The sequence below is a fragment of the Bos grunniens genome, chromosome 14 (genome assembly GCF_055505025.1).
Source record: "Bos grunniens cultivar Pamir isolate PY7600 chromosome 14, Bosgru_T2T1.0, whole genome shotgun sequence".
NCBI lineage: Eukaryota > Metazoa > Chordata > Mammalia > Artiodactyla > Bovidae > Bos > Bos grunniens.
The window spans coordinates 61,726,640-61,749,570 of record NC_141178.1 but is presented as its reverse complement, the minus strand read 5'-3'; the positions used below and the strand labels follow the sequence as shown (position 1 = coordinate 61,749,570).

At 41.0% G+C, this 22,931-nt stretch overlaps 1 protein-coding gene across 1 annotated transcript in view; it reads left to right on the top strand.

Annotated features, from left to right (window-relative positions):
* SNTG1 (syntrophin gamma 1) overlaps window positions 1-22,931 on the top strand; it is a 417,402-nt gene that overhangs the window by 360,147 nt on the left and 34,324 nt on the right. Inside the window, exons 14-15 of the mRNA XM_086335479.1 lie at window positions 20,373-20,489; window positions 22,723-22,794. Coding sequence (XP_086191605.1) covers window positions 20,373-20,489; window positions 22,723-22,794 — 189 coding nt within the window. The remainder of the gene's footprint in view (window positions 1-20,372; window positions 20,490-22,722; window positions 22,795-22,931) is intronic.

The following is a 22,931-nucleotide window of genomic DNA, read 5'->3' as shown; positions in this document are numbered from 1 at the left end:
TCAGTCGTGTCCGACTCTTAGCGACCCCATGGACCGCAGCCTACCAGGCCCCTTTGTCCATGGGATTTTCCAGGCAAGAGTACTGGAGTGGGGTGCCATTGCCTTCTCCAAGTGAACATGTTAGTTGCTTGTTAATAAGGAGTGATTTGAGAGGAGGTGCTAAGCAGAGGATGGGTAGCAGATTAAATAACAGCCTTGTGAACAGAGCATCCTCAAGTGTTTTCAGCTGCCCTTCAGGTGGGAGCCTTAGTCCTCTGACTGTGACCCCTATAATGTTTGTCCTGGGACAGCAGACAGCTCTGATCTTTTTCAGACAATGGTTACAGAAATGCTCCTGAATTGAGCATTACAGAGGGGAAAATTATAGCCACTACAGGGATAAAGCTTCCCAGGTGACTCAGTGGTAAAGATCCTGCCTGCCAATGCAGGAGACGTGGGTTTCATCCCTGGCTTGGAAAGATCCCCTGAAAGACAGCATGGCAACCCACTCCAGTATTCTTGCCTGGAGAATCCCATGGACAGAGGAGCCTAGCGGGCTACAGTCCATGGGGTTTTGAAAGAGTCAGGCATGACTTAGCAACTAAACAACAATAGGGAGAAACCAGGTGAACAGTTAAAACTATGTGTGGTTCACCTGAGGTTCACTTGAGGGATGAGAGAGTGGAGCACACAATGTTTCATAAGAAGAATAACACTAAGGAAAACCACTGCACCTTGCTTCTAGCGTGGAGTGCACTGCCAGGCTCCGTAGCTGTCCACTCCAGCCCTGGGCTCTTGACCTCTGAACAAAGGTCAGTCTTTCCTTCATCATGAAAGGTAGTAGTGTCTGTCCCTGAGCAGTTTCATGGACTGTCCCTGCCAGTAGCATTTAGGGCTTCTCAAAGCCTCCTTTGATTCTGCATTCACTCTGCCCCAGTTGCTGCTCAGTTTTCTTACCAGTTTCTAGGACTCTCATGGATTTCAGATGCATTCCTTCACTGTGTGGGACAAAAGGTAACTTCACAGATCTTTCTGAGCCGGTCTCTCTCTCCCAGCCTCCTGCTGAGAGGCCTGGGAACAACAAACACCTTCAGATTCCCAGAGACCTTCCAGTTTAGCTGAGGCGATCTCTGAGTCAAGTTCTTAATCCCTTCAGAAGACCCTCTGTGAGTTTTGATCCTTCTAAGATTTGAGGAAAAGCTTTTGTGTCACATACCTAGGATTGCCCCCATGCTAGGATTTCAAGCCACCCAATTTTCAGCATATTTTGGCATCTGGAGAAGCTGAGAATATTCAGAGCCATCAAACCCAACACAAGTTGGTAAAACAATTCACCTCCAATTAAAAAAAAAAAAAGAAGAAGAAGAAAACTTATGTGCACACACACATGCACACCCAAAAGAATCACCAAATCCTGTTTGTTTCAATCTGGTAGTTTGTCACCAAGTTCCTCCCTTCCTCCCCTCCTCTCACATTTTATGATCGAATAATGAAGAAACAAGGCAGCACCTGCAGCATAGGGGTGTAACCAGGTAGACATGACTACTGGCCGTTTCTGCTTTCCACATTCCTGCAGGAAACAGTGACGTCAAGCTTCCTGCCATGACCAGCAAGGGTCTCTGTCTTCTGGTTTCCAATAACATTCTCCTGACTGTCTTCTGATCTCTCCCTGGCAGGCAACTGTCCCCTGTGCAGGTTTCTACCAACGGTGAGATTAAGTCTTCTGTCCTGTGATCTAGACTCACTCTCTCACTCTCCTCCCCACCGCCCCACACTCTTCCAGTCTCCACCAACTGTTTCTCAAGCTGCTCCCATCTCTTGGCTGTTTATTAAAGCAGAACTCTATTCCAGTGAAAAATCCTGTGTTAGTTTTCCACTGTACAACGTATGACTGTGCATGCAGCCACATTATACAGCACATACTTATTATCTCCCAGTTTGTTCTGGTCAAGAGTCCAAGCTCAGGTCCTCCTCCCAGGGTCTCACAAGAATGCAGTCATGGTTCTGACCTTTGTTATCATCTCACGGGAGGCTTGGAGTTCTCTTCAAGGGTCCTGTTCAAACTGTGGGGCTGAGACCCTTGGCTTCTAGGGGTTCCCCATCATTCCTCTCATCCAGAGGATGAGTTGATTTGATGGCATCACCGACTCAGTGGACATGAATTTGAGAACAGGGTTCTCTCCCGCATATTGGTGTCTTCAAGGCCAAGGGCATCGTCCTGCTCTTTCCAGTCTCCATTAAATGGCTTACCTGATTCAGCTCTGATTAGAGGCTTTAGTTACATATGCAGTAGCTCTTCTGCACTGCCATATAACCTTAAATAATTAAGGGGGTGGCAACTACACTATTCTTAAGTTCCTACACACCCTTAGCAGAAGGGGATGATGCAGAACTGTGGGCCATCAGTCATCATGGTAGCATTCACTTTTTTAAAAACTTTCCATTTTCTTTAGTTCTTCAGAAATTGTAAATGGTTCTAAGAAATTCTCTTAAGACTTGTGCTTGATCACATAGCTTGGGACCCAGTGGTAATCTGGAGGCTCAATTAGTACGAGCTGCAGGAAGTGACTTCACTTCCCACATCCTGCAAGGTGTCTGGCAGGAGTAGGCCGCTGACAAGGATTCATGATAACTTAGAAAGGAAGGACTAGTGTAAACTCATCATCTTCTCTTTGTATAAGTAAGACACTGAGTTTTGAGGAGATAACTATTCATGGTTCCTGAGATGGTTGTTTTTGTTCAGTTACTGTCATGTCCTACTCTTTGCAAACCCATGGATCGCAGCATGCCAGATTTCCTTGTTCTTTACCATCTCCCAGAGTTTGCTCAAATTCATGTCCATTGCGTAGGTGATGCCTACTGACCATCTCATCCTCTGTCTCCCCTTTCTCCTGCCTTCAATCTTTCACAGCATCAGAGTCTTTTCCAATGAACTGGCTCTTTGCATCAGGTGGCCAGAGGATTGGAGCTTCACCTTCAACATCCGTCCTTCCAATGAATTTTCAGGGCTGATTTCTGCTAGGACTGACTGGTTTGATCTTCTTGCAGTCCAAGGGACTCTCAAGAGTCTTCTCCAACAGCACAGTTTGAAAGCATCCATTCTTCAGCACTCAGCCTTATTTGTGGTCCATCCATACATGACTACTGGAAAAAGAATAGTTCTGAGATAGACCACCATATAATTAGATCATATTTAAAAGCAGCTTTAAAGAATGACAATAATGCTTATATCAATGCTTAAAACAAGTAATTATTACAATATTCATTTCTCTAATCATTATATTAGGCTAAGCTGTCATAACAGAGAATACCGACAGTGTAATGTCTTAAACATGATATAAGATTAACTTCTCACTAACAGTCTAGGATAGGCATTCTGAACAGGCAGGCAAACCATTTCCTCATGGTCATCCAGGGCCGAGTCCTGCAGCTCCACCACCTGCCAGGGGCTGGGTATCAAAATGCATCCAGCAGGTAGAATAGGAGCCTAGCCTGTGAGTGGTCCCATTGCCCCTGCTCCCAGCACACTGGTGGTTCCAGTACATGGTTGCACTTTCCTGATAAGAAACATGCTGATACCTCACTGTACTCCAAGATCATAACTAAAATTACCTCTAAATCTTGGCATTGTGATGAATAAGTTTCTTATGATACAATCAGGGCTTCCCAGGTGATGCTAGTGGTGAAGAACCCACCTGCCGGAGACACAGGAGACTTGAGACTTGGGTTCAGCTCCTGGGTTGGAAAGATCCCCTGGAGGAGGGCATGGCAAACCCACTTCATTATTCTTGCCTGGAGAATCCCATGGACAGAGGAGCCTGGCAGGCTACAGTCCATGGGGGTCCCAAAGATTCGGACATGATTTAGGTGACTTAGCACACATGCACACATGATACTGTCATATTCATTATAGTTATAAAGCCTTTAATTTAGAGTTAGTTTATAGATTATTGAGTCTAGTTTTCTCATTTTACAGAGAAAACCCTCAAAAGATTAATTCTGTTCAGTGCGTTCTCTTTCTGTTATCTCTAGAAGCTAAACCTTTTTAGGCTTTGATGACCCGGCATAAATAATCCATCTTTCCTTTTCAGGAGCTTAACATGCAGTATTGGTTAAATGACTTTTCCAAGGTCAGGAAGCAGCTGAATTGTGAGAACAGGCTTATGATACAGATTTCATAAATCTTTTCTCACAACAACATTTAGTTCAGTCTTTAGTCAATCCATCCTAAAGGAGATCAGTCCTGGGTGTTCATTGGAAGGACTGATGCTGAAGCTGAAATTCCAATACTTTGGCCACCTCATGTGAATAGTTGACTCATTGGAAAAGACCCTGATGCTGGGAGGGATTGGGGCAGGAGGAGAAGGGGACAACAGAGGACGAGATGGCTGGATGGCATCACCGACTCAATGGACGTGAGTTTGAGTGAACTCCGGGAGTTGGTGATGGACAGGGAGGCCTTGCGTGCTGCAATTCATGGGGTCACAAAGAGTCAGACACGGCTGAGTGACTGAACTGAACTGAACTGAAGTTAGTCAATGACAAGCTTCTATTTTATCTTTGCTCCAAACAAGACCCAAAATTGGATGCCTTATCTTTTTGACAAAGGGAAGATTGGTCACAAACATCTCAGGATTAATTTGGATTATTTTCTAATGTATTTTTTTAACTTTAAAGAAATGGATAAATTTTTAATGGGCATAATATTACATTTTGTAGACATTTAATTGAACACTTATTAACTTTGGTCTGGGTTGGTATTCTCTTGAGATCATACAGTGAGTAAATGATGGAACATGAGCTGGAATTCTAGTCTTCTAACTTAAAATCAAATCTTTCCAAAAGAGAGAATGAGAAGAATATTCCCCCACTCTCCTGGCTGAAAGCTAGTCTTTAAATCTAAGTCAGGTTGAAGTGTCTTGCCAAAATAAACACTCCAGAATACTCAAAATTCTGAAAATAATAATGAATTTTTCCTTTTTAAATTCTTTAGATTGTGGTTTGAGTGTTCATAAGCAATGTTCCAAGGTGGTCCCAAATGACTGTAAGCCAGACTTGAAACATGTCAAGAAGGTGCACAGTTGTGACCTGACGACACTCGTGAAAGGCCACGTCACTAAGCGGCCCGTGGTGGTGGACATGTGCATCCGGGATAAGTCGTAATAACGTTGGATGCATTTAGTTTCTCAAAGGATTTATTCAAATTAACTATCTAGAGAATAATTTATTGTCTAGTTTCTGTATTTTAAGATGCAGGAATAAATTTAAAATATCATACTGTAATTCTCTTTGAAATATTTCCTTTAACCCACACTATTGTATCAAGGGGACTACCCTGGCAGTCCAGTAGTTAAGACTCCACACTTCCAATGCAGGGGGAATGGGTTCAAGCCTGGCTGGGGAACTAAGATCCCACATGCTGTGCAGCACAGGATTTCCAGCTGAGCTATTTCAAATCCTAAAAGAGAATGCTGTGAAAGTGCTGCACTCAATATGCCAGCTGGAAAACTCAGCAGTGGCCACAGGACTGGAAAAGGTCAGTTTTCATTTCAATTCCAAAGAAAGGCAATGCCAAAGAACGTTCAAACTACCACACAATTGCACTCATCTCACACGCTAGCAAAGTAATGCTCAAGATTCTCCAAATCAGGCTTCAACAGTTCATGAACCAAGAGCTTCCGAATGTTCAAGCTGGATTTAGAAAAGGCAGAGGAACCAGAGATCAAATTGGCAACATCTGTTGGATCATCACAAAAGCAAGAGAGTTCCAGAAAAAATCTACTTCTGCTTTATTGACTATGCTAAATCTTTTGACTGTGTGGATCACAACAAATTGTGGAAAATTCTTAGAGATGGGAATACCAGAATGCCTTACTGCCTCCTGAGAAATATGTATGCAAGTCAAGAAGCAATAGTTAAAACCAGACATGGAACAACAGGCTGGTTCAAAATTGGGGAAGGAGAATGTCAAGGCGGTATATTGTCAACTTGCTTATTTAACTTATATGCAGAGTAAATCATGTGAAATGCCAGGCTGGGTGAAGCACAAGCTGGAATCAAAATTTGGGAGAAACATCAATACCCTCAGACATGCAGATGACACCACCATTATGGCAGAAATTGAAGAGGAACTATAGAGCCTCTTGATGAAAGTGAAAGAGGAGAGTGAATAAGGTGGCTTAAAACTCAACATTCAAAAAACTAAAATCATGGCATCCAGTCCCATCACTTCATGGCAAATAGATGGGAAAACAATGGAAACAGTGAGAAATTTTATTTTCTTGGCCTCCACACTCACTGCAAATGGTGACTGCTGCCATGAAATTAAAAGACGCTTGCTCCTTGAAAGAAAAACTATGACAGGCTTAAGACAGCATATTAAAAAGCAGAGACTTTACTTTGCCAACAGAGGTCCATGTAGTCAAAGCTATGGTTTTTCCAGTAGTCATGTATGGATGTGAGAGTTGGACCATAAAGAAAGCTGAGCACCAAAGAATTGATACTTTTGAACTGTGGTATTGGAGAAGACTCTTGAGAGTCCCTTGGACTGCAAGGATGTCAAACTAGTCCATCCTAAAGGAAATCAGTCCTGAATATTCATTGGAAGGACTGATGCTGAAGCTGAAACTCCATTAGTTGGGCCACCTGATGTGAATAACTAACTCACTGGAAAAGACTCTAATGCTGGAAAAAATTGAAGACAGGAGAAGAAGGGGATGACTGAGGATGAGATGGTCAGATGGCATCACCGGCTCTATGGACATGAGTTTGAGCAGGCTCTGGGAGTTGGTGATGGACAGAGAAGCCTGGCGTGCTCCAGTCCATTGGATCACAAAGAGTTGGACATGACTGAGCAGCTGAATTGAACTGAATGTATCAAGGATAAGTCTCTGAAGCTTATTTTGTCAACATGTTGATTCTTGCATTGCTTTCACAAATACCATGGCCACCAAAGATGTGTCATGTCCTAACCCTGAAACCTATGAATGGATTTCATGAAAAAGGGACTTTTCAGGTATGATTTTGGTTGATAATTTTGAGATAGGGACATTGCCCTGTATTGTCTTGATTTATCCAATCAAATCCTTAAAGCAGAGAACCTTTCCAGGCTCAGGTGAGTGGAAGAGAGTGAAATTACAGGAACTGTGTGACCGTGGATGCAGGCAGAGGTGCTGGCTCTGAGGGTGGAAGAAGGGGTCATGAGAGAGGGAACAGAGCAGTTCTGTAGGCTGGACAATGCAGAGAAGTGGTTTCTTTCCGAAGTCCCAGAGGGGAAGGCAAGCTGCTGGCATCTTGACTTTTGCTCCATCCAGCAGGCCCATGATATAATACATTCATGCTGTGTCAAGTCACCACGGTTGTGGTAATTTTTCTATTCCTGCAACAGGAAACAATGCAGATTTTGATATCTGAAAATGAAGTGCCATTATAAAGTACCAAACATGTCATTATTTATAAATTAATACAGATCCAAAGATAACATGTAACAATATGGGTTTTTCTCATCTGCCTTCTGCTGTGATTTTTGAGTGAAAGAGCAAGGAGTAAAGTTCCTAAAACCTTTTCACAGAACACTGTGTACTCCAGTGTGAGCAGGCGGGGCGGGAAGGCATCTGTCCTCCGCTGTCTTAAGAGAAAAGCCCTTCATATACTGACATAGTCAGGAGGAAGCAAAACTGTTTTCTCGACATGTTGAGCTCCTCCTTTTTCCCCTTTTTTTCTCTCCTTTTTATTTTATATTGGAGTGTAGCTGATTTGCAATGTTGTGAGAGTTTCAGGTGAACAGTGAAGGGATTCAGTCGAACATATACATGTATCCATTCTCCCCCAAACTCCCTCCCATCCAGGCTGCCACATAACACTGAGCAGAGTTCTCTGTGCTACACAGTAGGTCCTTGTTGGTTAACCATTTAAACACAGCAGAATGTATGTGACCGTCCCAAACTCCCTAATTATCCCTTTCCCCAGCAACTAGAAGTTCATTCTGTCGGTCTGTGAGTCAGTTTCTGTGTTATAAGTTCATTTGTACCATTAAAGGGATGTCATATGATATTTCTTTCTCTTGAGAATCTTCTTGAGATTGTATGATCTCCTAACCTCCACTCCAGAAGAGGAAGTAACTGTGGTATACCTCAGTAGACTTTCTTCCAGCAGAAGGAAACCCTCTCAAGTTTTCCACTTTAAATAGTTTTACATCATTGAAAATTTGATAACTAAGTTGGAGTTTAGTCTGGAGCATGCTATACAGTGGGCTTCCCTGTTGGCTCAGTCAGTAAAGAATCTGCCTGCAATACAGGAGACCCAGGTTCTGTCTCTGGGTTGGGAAGATCCCCTGGAGAAAGAAATGGCAACCCACTCCAGTATTCTCGCCTGGAAAAATCCCATGGACAGAGGAGCCTGGCAAGCTACACTCCATGGGATTGCAAAGAGTCAGACACAACTGAGCAACTAAACCACCATGCATACAGTAGCAGTTTTCCTGCACCAAACAAATGATACCGGACGTCTACAAAGTCATCAACACTGAATTTGTGTGTAGATCGCCTCTGTCCAGATCTAGATTCATGGCCAATTTGATTAACTGAAGTTAGAGAAAAAAGATTATTGTGTTCAAAAGGCTAAAAAATGCTTGTTGCTATCGCTTCGTTCTATTGATTCAGTTTTTGGAGTTTTTATAACATTATTTAAATTGTGTAAGAACTTAACTCATGTTCCTGCTTAGTCACTCAGTTGTGTCTGACTCATTTCAACCCCATGGACTGTAGTCCATAAGACTCCTCTGCCCATGGGATTCTCCAGGCAAGAATACTGGAGTGGGTTGACATTTCCTTTTCCAGGGGATCTTCCCAACACAGGGATTGAAAACTGTGTCTCCTGCATCTTCCACATTGTCGGGTGAATTCTTACCACTGCACCACCTGAGAAGCCCAAGAACTTAACTACAGCCTGGTATTAAGGAGAATGTATTACTTATGCAAAAGTAGAAACTAAAAATGCACTGAGTGGAAATACTCTGTCTATCAGATCTAGTCCCTTATATCTATTTCTCACTTCCACTGTATAATCATAAGGGATTTGATTTAGGTCATACCCGAATGGTCTAGAGGTTTCCTTCACTTTCTTCAATTTAAGTCTGAATTTGGCAATAAGGAGTTCATGATCTGAACCACAGTCAGCTCCTGGTCTTGTTTTTGCTGACTGTATAGAGCTTCTCCTGGAGAAGGCAATGGCACCCCACTCCAGTACTCTTGCCTGGAAAATCCCATGGACACAGGAGCCTGGTAGGTTGCAGTCCATGGGGTCGCGAAGATTTGGACACAACTGAGCGACTTCACTTTCACTTTTCATTTTCATGCATTGGAGAAGGAAATGGCAACCCACTCCAGTGTTCTTGCCTGGAGAATCCCATGGACGGGGAGCCTGGTGGGCTGCCATCTATGGGGTCACACAGAGTCGGACACGACTGAAGGGACTTAGCAGCAGCAGCAGCAGCAGCATAGAGCTTCTCCATCTTTGGCTGCAAAGGATAGAATCAATCTGATTTTGTTGTTGACCATCTAGTGATGTCCACGTGTAGAGTCTTCTCTTGTGTTGTTGGAAGAGGGTGTTTACTATGATCAGTGCATTCTCTTGGCAAAACTCTATTAGCCTTTGCCCTGCTTCATTCCATACTCCAAGGCCAAATTTGCCTGTTACCCCAGGTGTTTCTTGACTTCCTACTTTTGCATTCCAGTCGCCTATAATGAAAAGGACATCTTTTTTGGGTGTTAGTTCTAAAAGGTCTTGTAGGTCTTCATAGAACCATTCAACTTCAGCTTCTTCAGTGTTACTGGTTGGGGCATAGGCTTGGATTACCGTGGTATTGAATGGTCTGCCTTGGAACCGAACAGAGATCATTCTGTCATTCTTGAGATTGCATCCAAGTACTGCATTTCGGACTCTTTTGTTGACCATGATGGCTACTCCATTTCTCCTAAGGGACTCCTGCCCACAGTAGTAGATATAATGGTCATCTGAATTAAATTCACCCATTCCAGTCCATTTTAGTTCACTGATTCCTAGAATGTCGACGTTCACTCTTGCCATCTCCTGTTTGACCACTTCCAATTTGCCTTGATTTATGGACCTGACATTCCAGGTTCCTATGCAATATTGCTCTTTACAGCATTGGACCTTGCTTCCTTCTATCACCAGTCACATCCACAACTGGGTGTTGTTTTTGCTTTGGCTCCATCCCTTCATTCTTTCTGGAGTTATTTCTCCACTGATCTCCAGTAGCATATTGGGCACTTACTGACCTGGGGAGTTCCTCTTTTAGTATCCTATCATTTTGCCTTTTCATACTGTTCATGGGGTTCTCAAGGCAAGAATACTGAAGTGGTTTGCCATTCCCTTCTCCAGTGGACCACATTCTGTCAGACCTCTCCACCATGACCCGTCCGTCTTGGGTGGCCCCACACTTATATGCAGAGTACATCATGAGAAATGCTAGGCTGGAGGAAGCATAAGCTGGAGTCAAAATTTGGGAGAAATATCAATAACCTCAGGTATGCAGATGACACCACCCTTATGGCAGAAAGTAAAGAAGAACTAAAGACCTCTTGATGGAAGTGAAAGAGGAAAGTGAAAAGTTGGCTTAAAGCTCAATATTCAAAAAACTAAGATCATGGCATCTGGTCCCATCATTTCATGGCAAATAGATGGGGAAACAGTGGAAACAGTGGCTGACTTTATTTTTCTGGGCTCCAAAATCACTGTGGATGGTGATTGCAGCCATGAAATTAAAAGGCACTTGCTCCTTAGAAGGAAAGTTATGACCAACTTAGATAGCATATTAAAAAGCAGAGACATTGCTTTGCCAACAAAGGCCCGTCTAGTCAAGGCTATGGTTTTTCCAGTAGTCATGTATGGATGTGAGAGTTGGACTATAAAGAAAGCTGAATGCCAAAGAATTGATGCTTTTAAACTGTGGTTTTGTAGAAGACTCTTGAGAGTCCTTTGGACTTCAAGGAGATCCAACCAGTCCATCCTAAAGGAAATCAGTCCTGGGTGTTCATTGGAAGGACTGATGTTGAAGCGGAAACTCCAGTACTTTGGCCACCTGACGTGGAGAGCTGACTCACTTGAAAAGACCCTGATGCTGGGAGAGATTGAGGGCAGGAGGAGAAGGGGATGACAGAGGGTGAGATGGTTGGATGGCATCACTGAAACAATGGACATGGGTTTGGGTGGACTCCAGGAGTTGGTGATGGACAGGGAGGCTTGGCATGATGCAATTCATGGGGTTGCAAAGAGTTGGACATAACTGAGTGACTGAATTGAACTGAAATGGAAATACAACTTTAAAGCTCTTTAGAAGAGAAACTAATTGTTCTTTTATGAAATATCTGTTAGTGACAAATATGGCTTTCAGAAAATAAATGATTTCTATATTTCAATGGCTTATTTATTTCCACAATGGTCCTATACTCACTGGCTTTTAGCAGAATAGGAAATTAAGCCAAGCCTCACTCCGAGCTCTCTAAATTTTTAGTAATTTGATTCCCTTCATAAACTTCTCTTATATGTGGAACTTATTGTCTTTTTTCTTTGAAATTATGTAGTAGAAAAAATTGTAATGTCAGCATAGCAATGAAATGAAAATAGATTGTAAGAAATGTGATTTGATTTTATTGCTTCCATATTAATTTCAAATGCACAGTAGCTTTGGCTACTAAAACGCTTCATTGACCACAGCAGAAATCCCTACAATCATGCTTATGATGTTTTATTTGCAGAGTTGTACATATTTATCGAAAGCAAAAATTCCACTACACCTCTGCTGTTGTGATACATAATTAAATAAATACTTATATTCAAATAAAGGACCAATTAAACTCCCAGGCCTAAATATTTATAACCTGAAACATATAACTACTAACAAATCTTATCTTTTAGGTTGCAACAAAGCCTTAAGCGTTTTGACCTTTTCTACCAGCCATTCTGATGAAGTCTTGCTTCTCCATGGGTGTCTGTTAGCAAAGCTGCTTATTGGGTGACAGGCACTCTGGGTCTCACCTTTCATGACCAGCCTTCACATGGTGATGACATTTCAGAAACAACACCAAGACATGATCTATGAAAGAAATCATTGCTAAAGTGAATTTTATTAAAAGTAAAACCTTTACTTTGCAAAAGGCAGTATCAATAGGATGAGAAGACAAGCCACAGATCGGGAGAAAATATTTGCAGAACATGTATCTGATAAAGGACTGTTACCCAAAATATGCAAAGAACATTTGAAATTCAAGAATAAGAAAACAACTCAATTTAAAAGGAGGCCAATGACATTAGTAAATACCTCACCAAAGAAGAAATACAGATGGCAAGTAAGCATAGGAAAAGAAGGCCCAAATCATACGTCATCAGGAAAATGCAAACTACAATGATGAGCTATTGATACCACTACACTCCTTTTACAATGGCCAACATCCAGAGCGCTGACAGCACCAAGTGCTGGTGAGGGTGTGGAGCGGTGGGAGCGCCCATCCGCTCTGGTGGGAATGCAGGTGGTGCACACAGCCACTGTGGAAGGCAGTATGGTTATGTCTTATAGAATTAAATATATTTTAACCGTCCATTTTGGCAATCACCCCTTCATGGTATTTACCTTAGTTGAAAGCCTGTGTCCACACAGAAAGCCATGCATTTGCTGTGTACAGCACTTTCATTTTATCATAATGGCCCAAACTCAGAAGCAGCCCAGCAGTCTTCCGTGGGTGAAAGGATGAATACCCTGTGGTACATCCAGAGAGTGGGATGCTGTTTGGTGATAAAATGAAGTGAGCCATCCAGCCACAAAAGACCCATGTGTAACTAAACGTGTGATAGCAAATGAAGGAGGGCAGTCTGAATGAGCTATGTGCTGTTTGAATCTAACTGTATGCAAATGGCACCCCACTCCAGTACTCTTGCCTGGAAAATCTCATGGATGGAGGAGCCTGGTGGGCTGCAGTCCATGGGGTCGCTAAAGTCAGACATGACTGAGCGACTTCACTTTCACTTTTCACTTTCATGCATTGGAGAAGGAAATGGCAACCCACTCCAGTGTTCTTGCCTGGAGAATCCCAGGGACAGGGGAGCCTTTGGGGCTCCCATCTATGGGGTTGCACAGAGTCGGACATGACTGAAGTGACTTAGCAGTGTGCCATTTTGGAAAGGGCAAAATGCTGGCAAGACTGAAAGGGGCATTGGTTTCTAGGGGTTGAGTAGGGAGGGATGAATAGGCTTAGCACAGTAGGTTCTTAGGGCAACGGAATTATTCTGGATGATACTAGAGTGGTGGATACATGTCCCTACATGTTAAAACCTATAGAATATACAACACCAAGAGCAACCCTAAAGTAAATGGAGGACTTGAGGCAATAAAGTATATCTATATAAAATCAACAGTTGTAACAAATGTGCTTTCTGTGGGGGGATGTTGATAGTGGGGATTACACAGGTGTGAGGTAGCAGGGTGAGACATCTTTGGGAAATCTCTATACCTTCCACTCAATGATGCTGTAAACCTAAAACAGCTCTGCAAAATAAAGTTTGTTTAAAACTGGAAAAAAGTAATGTAAAATAAAATGATCAAAAATTAAAGAATAGAACATTGCTATTCAGCACCATCTTCACATAAGGGACGTGTTTTCACATGTAGTTTAAAATAGGCAAGTTTATGCAATCAAAACCACAGTGGCTGATATAAAAAGGTAAGAGGTAAGTATTGCTGTGGATGTGAGAAAGGAGCCCTTGTGCACTGTTGGTGAGAATGTAAACTGGCGCAGTCACTGCTACAGAAACAGTATAGAGGATCCTCAAAAAATTAAAAATAGAGCTACCATATGATCCAGCCATCATGCTCAGTGACTCAGTCGTGTGCAGCTCTTTGCTACCCCATGGACTGTAGCCCACGAGGATCCGCTGTTCACGGGATTCTCCAGGCAAGAGTACTGGAGTGAGTTGCTGTTTCCTTCTGGGAATGCTGTATCTGGGTATATTCTCAAAGGAAACAAAAACAGGGTCTTGAAGAGACATCTGCCCTCCCATGTAACTGTAGTGTTGCTTATAATAGCCAAGATATGGAAACAAGCTGTTGACAGGTTAACGGATAATGGAGAGTTCATATACTATATACATGTATACACACACACACATATACCTGTGAAATATTAGCCATGAAAATGAAGGAAATCCTGGCATTTGTTTCAACATGGATGAAGCTTGAAGTCACTATGCTAAAAGAGAAAGATAAATAATGCACTGTATCACTTATACATGGAATAAAAAAATTAATCAAACTCAGAAAAACAGAGCTGGGGCTGGAGGAAACAGGGAGAGACCACTGTAAGGGTGTGGACTTGCACGTATAAGAGGAGCAATGTTGAGGATCCTATGTGCATATGGTGACTGGTTGATAACACTGGTATTTAAAATTTTCTAAGAGATGAGAACTTAAATGCCCTCCCCAAAATTATGTGAATTTATATTGTAATATAAATTACACCCATCCCCAAGAAAAAGAAACACAAAAAGGCACAATGGTTGTCTGAGGAGGCCTTACATAGAGCTGAGAAAAGAAGAAAAGGTCTTATGTTTAAGTCTAAAGGCAAAGGAGAAAAGGAAAGATATACCCATCTGAATGCAGAGTTCCAAAGAATAGCAAGGAGAGATAAGAAAGCCTTCCTCAGTGATCAATGCAAAGAAATAGAGGAAAACAATAGAATGGGAAAGACTAGAGATCTCTTCAAGAAAATTAGAGATACCAAGGGAACATTTCATGGAAAGATGGGCTTGATAAAGGACAGAAATGGTATGGACCTAACAGAAGCAGAAGATATTAGGAAAAGGTGGCAAGAATACACAGAAGAACTATACAAAAATATCTTAATGACCCAGATAATCACGATGGTGTAATCACTCACCTAGAGCCAGACATCCTGGAGTCTGAAGTGAAGTGGGCCTTATGAAGCATCACTACAAGGCTAGTGGAGGTAATAGAATTCCAGTTGAGTTATTTTAAATTCTAAAAGATAATGCTGTAAAAGTCCTGCATTCAGTACGCCAGCAAATTTGGAAAACTTGGCAGTAGCCGCAGGAGTGGAAAAGGTCAGTTTTCATTCTAATCCAAAAGAAACGCAGTGTCAAAGAATGTTCAAAAAATTGCACTCATCTCATACACTGGCAAAGTAATGCTCAAAATTCTCCAATGGAGTCTTCAACAGAATGTGAACTGAGAACTTCCAGATGTTCAAGCTGGATTTACAAAAGGCAGAGGAACCAGAGATCAAACTGGCAACAACCGTTGGATCATAGAAAAAGCAAGAGAATTCCAGAAAAACATCCACTTCTGCTTTGTTGACTATGACAAAGGCTTTGATGGTGTGGATCACAACAAACTATGGGAAATTCTGAAAGAGATGGGAATACCAGAACACCTTAGCTACCTCCTGAGAATTCTGTATGCAGGTCAAGAAGCAACAGTTAGAACTGGACATGGAACAATGGATGGTTCAAAATTGGGAAAGGAGAATGTCAAGGCTGTATATTGTCACCCTGCTTATTTAACTTATATGCAGAGTACATCATGTGAAATGCTGAGCTGGATGAAGCACAAGTTGGAATCAAAATTGTAGGGAGAAATATCAATAACTTCATATATTGATGACACTACTCTTATGGCAGAAATCGAAGAGGAACTAAAGAGCTTCATGATGAAGGTGAAAGAGGGGAGTGAATAAGGGGGCTTAAAACTCAACATTCAAAAAACAAATATCATGGCATCTGGTCCCATCACTTCATGGCAAATAGATGGGGAAAAAATGGAAACAGTGAGAGACTTTATTTTCTTGGGCTCCAAAATCACTGCAGATGGTCACTGCAGCCATGAAATTAAAAGACGCTTGCTCCTTGGAAGAAAAGCTATGACAAACCTAGATAGCATATTAATAAGCAAAGACATTGCTTTGCCAACAAAGGTCTATCTGGTCAAAGCTATGGTTTTTCCAGTAGTCATGTTTGGATATGAGAGTTGGACTATAAAGAAAGCTGCACACCAAAGAATTGATGCTTTTGAACTGTGATGTTGGAGAAGACCCTTGAGAGTCCCTTGGACTGCAAGGAGATCACACCAGTCAGTCCTAAAGGAAATCAGTCCTGAATATACATTGGAAGGATTGATACTGAAACTCCAATACTTTGGCCACCTGATGCGAAGAACTGACTCATTGGAAAAGACCCTGATGCTTGGAAAGATTGGAGGCAGAAGGAGAAGGGGATGACAGAGGATGAGATGGTCGAATGGCATCACCGAGTCAATGGATGTGAGTTTGAGCAAACTCCGGGAGTTGGTAATGTACAGGGAAGCCTGACATGCTGCAGTCCATGGGGTTGCAAAGAGTTGGATGTGACTGAGTGACTGAACTGAATGGAACATTATAATATATATTTATATATAAATAAATATGTGAGATGATACATGTGTTTATCAACTAGATGGAAAGAATTGTTTCACAGTAGATGTGCATAGCAAATCACTGTAATATTTTACATTTTTCTGTGTCAATTTATACCTCAATAAAGCTGAAAAATAGGCAAGTTTCCTAAATATTTATCTGAAAATTGTATGATATATGGTTGGCAGTTCGTTTGTCGTTTTGTTATATAAAAAACTATTTCCCTTTAATTCTACTCATTTCTAAAGTATTCTATTTGAAATATCCTTATACTTGTATTGCTCATCTATTTATTTTTAAAATAAGGTTAAGTGACACAGTTTTTCTTTAGAGTTATTGTTTGGTGTGACAAGTGTAGGATGAATTTACTGAAAATGCATTATGCCTCCTCAACCGTGTAATTATTCCCACGAATCAGGTTAATGATGAGAAGCAGAAACTGCTTTCTGACCTTTCTGCCAAACTGAGAACAGCCCTTTCCCTTGGCACAGAAAGTAATAAGGTCAATCTTTGGCCTGGAGAACAAGTATGAAGAAATATCCCTTTCAGATCCAATAATCCCATTTTTATTAGTTACATCTTCAGCTCATTCCTCAAAGCTACAATCAGTTCAAACTTTAAAAAATTGTATTTAATGATAATTCTTGAAAAATATCAGTACATCATTCTTAATATTTCAGCTTCTAGTAAATTATAGAGGTAGAAAGAGACAGTAAACTCCAAATCGCATGGTCTGAGGAAGCTCAGTTATTTCCGTCTCTTGATTGTGTACACCACTTTATTCTCTTCTTTTCTCTTGTCAACGCAGAGAAGTTACAAGGAAACTGTAAGTTTTATCCAATTGAATTAAAATGAAATATTCTGACTTAATTGAGCAATAATATAATAATTTGGGTGATATAATTCATAATATATAAAGTTTTACCTCATTGTAGCAGCCCCAGAATAATAGGGCAATTTAACTATATTTGTTGGAAGACTTTCTGCCTGTAAAACTCACAAAATCTGTTATTTTTAAGATGGATTTGTTATAAGACTTTTATTAATAGTACACATTGGGTGCTATTTTTAAAATGAGGTTTCATAAAATATAATACATATATAGAAAGTTCATAAAACATAGATGTACAGCTTCATTATTCAAAAGCCAAAGCCCTGTGTAATCACAGTCTAAGTCAAGAAGAGTGGCTTGTGCTCGACTCGGATTCTGTCTCCCAGTGTGTCCTCCCCACTCACACTGGGCTTGCGTCCGTCTAAAGTAACTACTGTCCTGACAACTGGGTAATGATTGTCTAGCTTTGCGATAGGTCTTTGTACCCCAATCAGGAATGCATTGCAAACTACGCCTGTAGTTTATCTGAATCAAGGTCATATATGTATATAATGTGTGTAAATATAGTTGGGTATCTGCTTTCTTTCAGTTCACATTGTGTTCTGTGACATTCACTTACATTGTTCTGTGTGACTACAATGCACGAATTTTCCTTGCTGTATCTTCTTCCTTTATGGTATCACAGTTTGCTACAGTGTTCGTCTACAACATATATTGGAGGGCACACGGTGTATCAGTGTTTTAAGCCACATGTACGTGGTTGGGACTGAGAATAATGCCATAAGGAACACACTTGCATGTGTGCAGTGGGGCACAGGTGTCCACACCAAGGTGCGTTTATATTAGATGTGAAGGATCAAAGCCTCGCCAGCGGTATATGGGCTTCTATGTTTCTAGTCACCCTCCCCTCACCAAAATGTGACGTTTCCTGTCTTCTTAGTTGCAGCCACTCTGGGAGATTTTACACAGAAATGCATAAGTTTTAAAACTGCAATGGTTTCAGGTCTTACATTTAAGTCTAATTGATTTTGAATTGATTTTTGTATACAGTGTAACATAAAGGTCCCATTTCATTCTTTTGCAGGTTGATATTAAGTTCTCCTAATACCATTTATTGAAGAGATTAGCCATTCCCCATTTCTCTCAAAGATTCAGAGACCATGTATGCATAGGCTTATTTCTGGATGTTCTGTCCTGTCCCGTTGGTCTACATCTGTTTTTCTGCTGGTATCTTATTCCTTTGATGACTGTTACTTTGCAATACATTTGAAATAAGAACATGCAGTGCCTCTAGCTTTGTTCTTGTTATTCAATATTGATACGGCTATTCAGGGTCTTCTGTGGACTTTAAGATGATTTCCTGTGGACTTTAGGATGATTTCTTCAAGAAACCACAGGGATTTTGGTTGGGATTCACTGCAATGGTGGCCACTTTGGATGTTACAGATCTCTTAAAAGATTAATTCTTCCAATCCATGGACGCAGATTCTTACTGTTTATCTGTATCTATAATTCCCTTCATTAAAATTTTGCAGTTTTCAGTGTACAAATCTTCCACCTCTTTGGTTAATGCCTAAGTATTTTATATTCTCTGTAGCTATTATGAATGAGATTGTTTTCTTAATTTCATTTAAAGACTGGAGAATGAACCCCTTCAAATAAAAGTTAAAAATAGCAAAGGGGAACAAAATTAAGGCTCAGTGTGCAAATTTATATAGTAATGATTAAATTAACAAAGAAATGAAAACAAAGAAAGGCTGTAAATCACATTTTAAAGCAGGTAAAATTTCCCCAAGGTTTTAAAATACCATTTCTGTACTTTTCTATTTCATATAGTATGTTTCACGTATTTGTCATAAAAGATCTTAGCATATGTTTTAAATAGTCTGCTCAGCATTGCATTTGTTTGAGGATTAAACCTGCTTTGAAGGAATAAAAACCAACTCTTTCTCTACAATATGATAGCAAAGTAGAGTAGACTATGTCTACTGGGTCTAGTGTTTAATAGTCTCTAATACCCACAAAATTGTCTTTATATTGCAAACAGGGTCCAGTGCAAGTCTGTTTAACATTTTTGCCCCTTCCTGTCAAACAGCTATTTTTATTACCCAGATCTTATTGCCATCCCTTGGTTCCTGCAGAGGACTGTCTCCAGAACCAAAGTCTGCAGATTCTCAAGTCCCACAGTCCGTTCTCCACGTCTGTGGGTTCCGCATTTGTGAATTCACACAACTGTGAAGTGTTGCCCTATGCTTACAGTCCGCAGTTGGTTGAATCTTCCAGTGCAGAGCCTGCAAATACACAAAGCTAAATGTAATATATTGTCACTATAAAATAAGACATACACACTTTCTAAAGCAGAAGAATCTCAACCTAATGGCTGCTAAGGCAGCAAACAGCACAATAGATATGTACAGTCTACTTCCGAATGATTTTATATGTGATTCTGAGCTATGGAAAAGCAAAAATTAACTACATTCATCTCCCTGCACTATTTCTCAGATTAAGGACTACTTACTTGTAAATAGAAAGGTTTTTTTTTGTCTGCATAGAGTTAGATAAAGTTAGACTCATGATACACCATAGGTTAAGATAGCTCTCTTCTCTGAATATATTTATCAGTCGAAAGAAAGCAGTGCACAGGTGCTGTAATTTTCAGACTTAACCCATCAATGTAATAGATACATAAAGTCATCCCAAATTTGGGTTAGCCTTATTCAATCATGAATAAAAGATAATTTTGCCATGTATGGAATTCTAGGCCTATTGTTGTCCTCATTTTATACCCTGATGTTTATGTTCCACGATATTCTGGCTTTCATTCTTTTTCTTGAGAAATCAGTTATCAACCTAATCATTGGTTCCTTGGAGGTTATTGTTTATAAACATTGATGGAGACATGTTATAAAATCTGATGACTGGTTCACACTCATTTATTGAAGGTAAATGTGATTAATGTACTTTTTGCAGCAGTTAATCTGATACATTCATAAGAGAATGAAAGCGTCTTGTGGTGCTTTATACACATAAGCCCCCAGAAATGAGACTCCGTTGACAGATCATTGTATTCCACTTCCTTGCAGATTGTCTACATGGGCTGGTGTGAAATGCGGGAGCAAGACCCGCTTCAGGACCGTGTGTACTCACCCGCCTTTCTGGCCCTGAGGGGCTCCTGCCTCTACAAGTTTCTGGCACCTCCAGTAAGTGTTTCTGTTCAATATCCCTTATTTTTCCCATGTTATCACAGCATAGTGACATCAACTTTACAATGACAAAGGGCATATTAGTGATATATTTTGAAAATAAAGTACAGGAAAAAATGCAAAATAGTCCAAATGTTTCTGAGGATTTCTTGCTAAAGATATATTTTCTGGCATTAAACACTGACTTTATAGCCCTTGAGAGACCTAGGATGCATTTCTATTTTGGCATTTTTTCCAGGCTCAATATGTTTATTATTTGACAGGTCTAAGTCAAATAAACCAGTAGTGCTTTCGATAACTTGTAATATCCCATATTTAATCATCAGCCTTCAAATTAAATTTGGATGAGGCCCTGTTGCACCTAAGGTCTTGCTTTTGGAAACATGTACCTTACACAACAGTAGAGTCTCAATAAATATTTATCAACTATAAATATTAAATGCTGAACTACTTGCTTACAGGTCTAATAACTACATAGGATCTTGGAATTATCAGGTTAGACTTGTTGTAATGTTTAGTATCTATGTGCACATAAAGTTCAAATCACCCAGAAGACAGAAAATCATAAATGCTTACACCTTTTACACTGGCCCTACTCTGAACAATTTCTTAGGACTGGAGAGACAAATACATGTTTAAAGCATATTTGAAATGAGTTGCCAGTCCAGGTTCGATGCACGATACTGGATGCTTGAGGTTGGTGCACTGGAATGACCCAGAGGGATGGTATGGGGAGGGAGGAGGGAGGAGGGTTCAGGATGGGGAACACATGTATACCTGTGGCAGATTCATTTTGATATATGGCAAAACCAATACAATATTGTAAAGTTAAATAAAATAAAATTTAAAAAAAAAAGCACAAACAAGTGAAACAGCTTCAACATGCTATTTAGAGCTTCACAATGTTAAGAACTTAGAAAAACTTCTTGATGTAAATATGTCTTTCTTAAATGAAAAGCCAGCGTTGACACGATGTCCAGTATTCTTTGTGTGTCAGATCAGATCAGATCAGGTCAGATCAGTCGCTCAGTCGTGTCCGACTCTTTGCAACCCCATGAATCGCAGCACACCAGGCCTCCCTGTCCATCACCAACTCCCAGAGTTCACCCAGACTCATGTCCATCGAGTCAGTGATGCCATCCAGCCATCTCATCCTCTGTCGTCCCCTTCTCCTCCTGCCCCCAATCCCTCCCAGCGTCAGAGTCTTTTCCAATGAGTCAACTCTTTGCATGAGGTGGCCAAAGGACTGGAGTTTCAGCTTTAGCATCATTCCTTCCAGAGAAATCCCAGGGCTGATCTCCTTCAGAATGGACTGGTTGAATCTCTTTGCAGTCCAAGGGACTCTCAAGAGTCTTCTCCAACACCACAGTTCAAAAGCATCAATTCCTCGGCGCTCAGCCTTCTTCACAGTCCAACTCTCACAACCATACATGACCATAGGAAAAACCATAGCCTTGACTAGACGAACCTTTGTTGGCAAAGTAATGTCTCTGCTTTTGAATATGCTATCTAGGTTGGTCATAACTTTCTTTCAAAGTGGTAAACAGAGAACAGACTATTACATAGTGAAATATGGACACAGTATTTTTCATTTACAGTTACTACAAAATATTGGCTACATTTCCCATATTAAAATAATTAACTCCCCTCAAAACAACACTTATAATTTTTGTAGAGATAACGCACCCCACCCCAGTACTCTTGCCTGGAGAATCCCATGGACGGAGGAGCCTGGAAGGCTGCAGTCCATGGGGTCGCTGAGGGTCGGACACGACTGAGCGACTTCGCTTTCACTTTTCACTTTCATGCATTGGAGAAGGAAATGGCAACCCACTCCAGTGTTCTTGCCTGGAGAATCCCAGAGACGGGGTAGCCTGGTGGGCTGCCATCTATGGGGTCACGCAGAGTCGGACACAACTGAAGTGACTTAGCAGCAGCAATGCAGACACTACTTAAGATACGTCAAGACACTGAGCAATGGGAAGTTGTCCCATTATAATATGAAATGTCTTATAATATGCTTATAATATGAAATGTCTGCTGAAAGAGGAAGAGAAACAGTGTGAAACTGGGCGGGCCGAGGCAGAAACACTGCCTGAGGAAAACCTCACTACTCAGGCTGCCTTGCGTGTGTGTGAGAACTTCATGGGTGCACCACTGTGTATTAATAGAGGAAAGTAGGGGCCATCTTTCTAAAACACATGATGAGTTCATTTCTCATCTTTTCAAGGTGACTACGTGGGACTGGACCCGAGCAGAGAAAACTTTTTCAGTTTACGAGATCATGTGTAAGATCCTGAAGGTAGGACCAAAAAGCAGTGATGTTTGTAAAGGCTTTGCTTGGCCAATTGGGGTCCTGGGTTCACAGGTAGTTTATGAAAATAAACAATACCTGGATATGAAGGAAAATACAAGGTGAAGACATGGAAAAGAAAAACA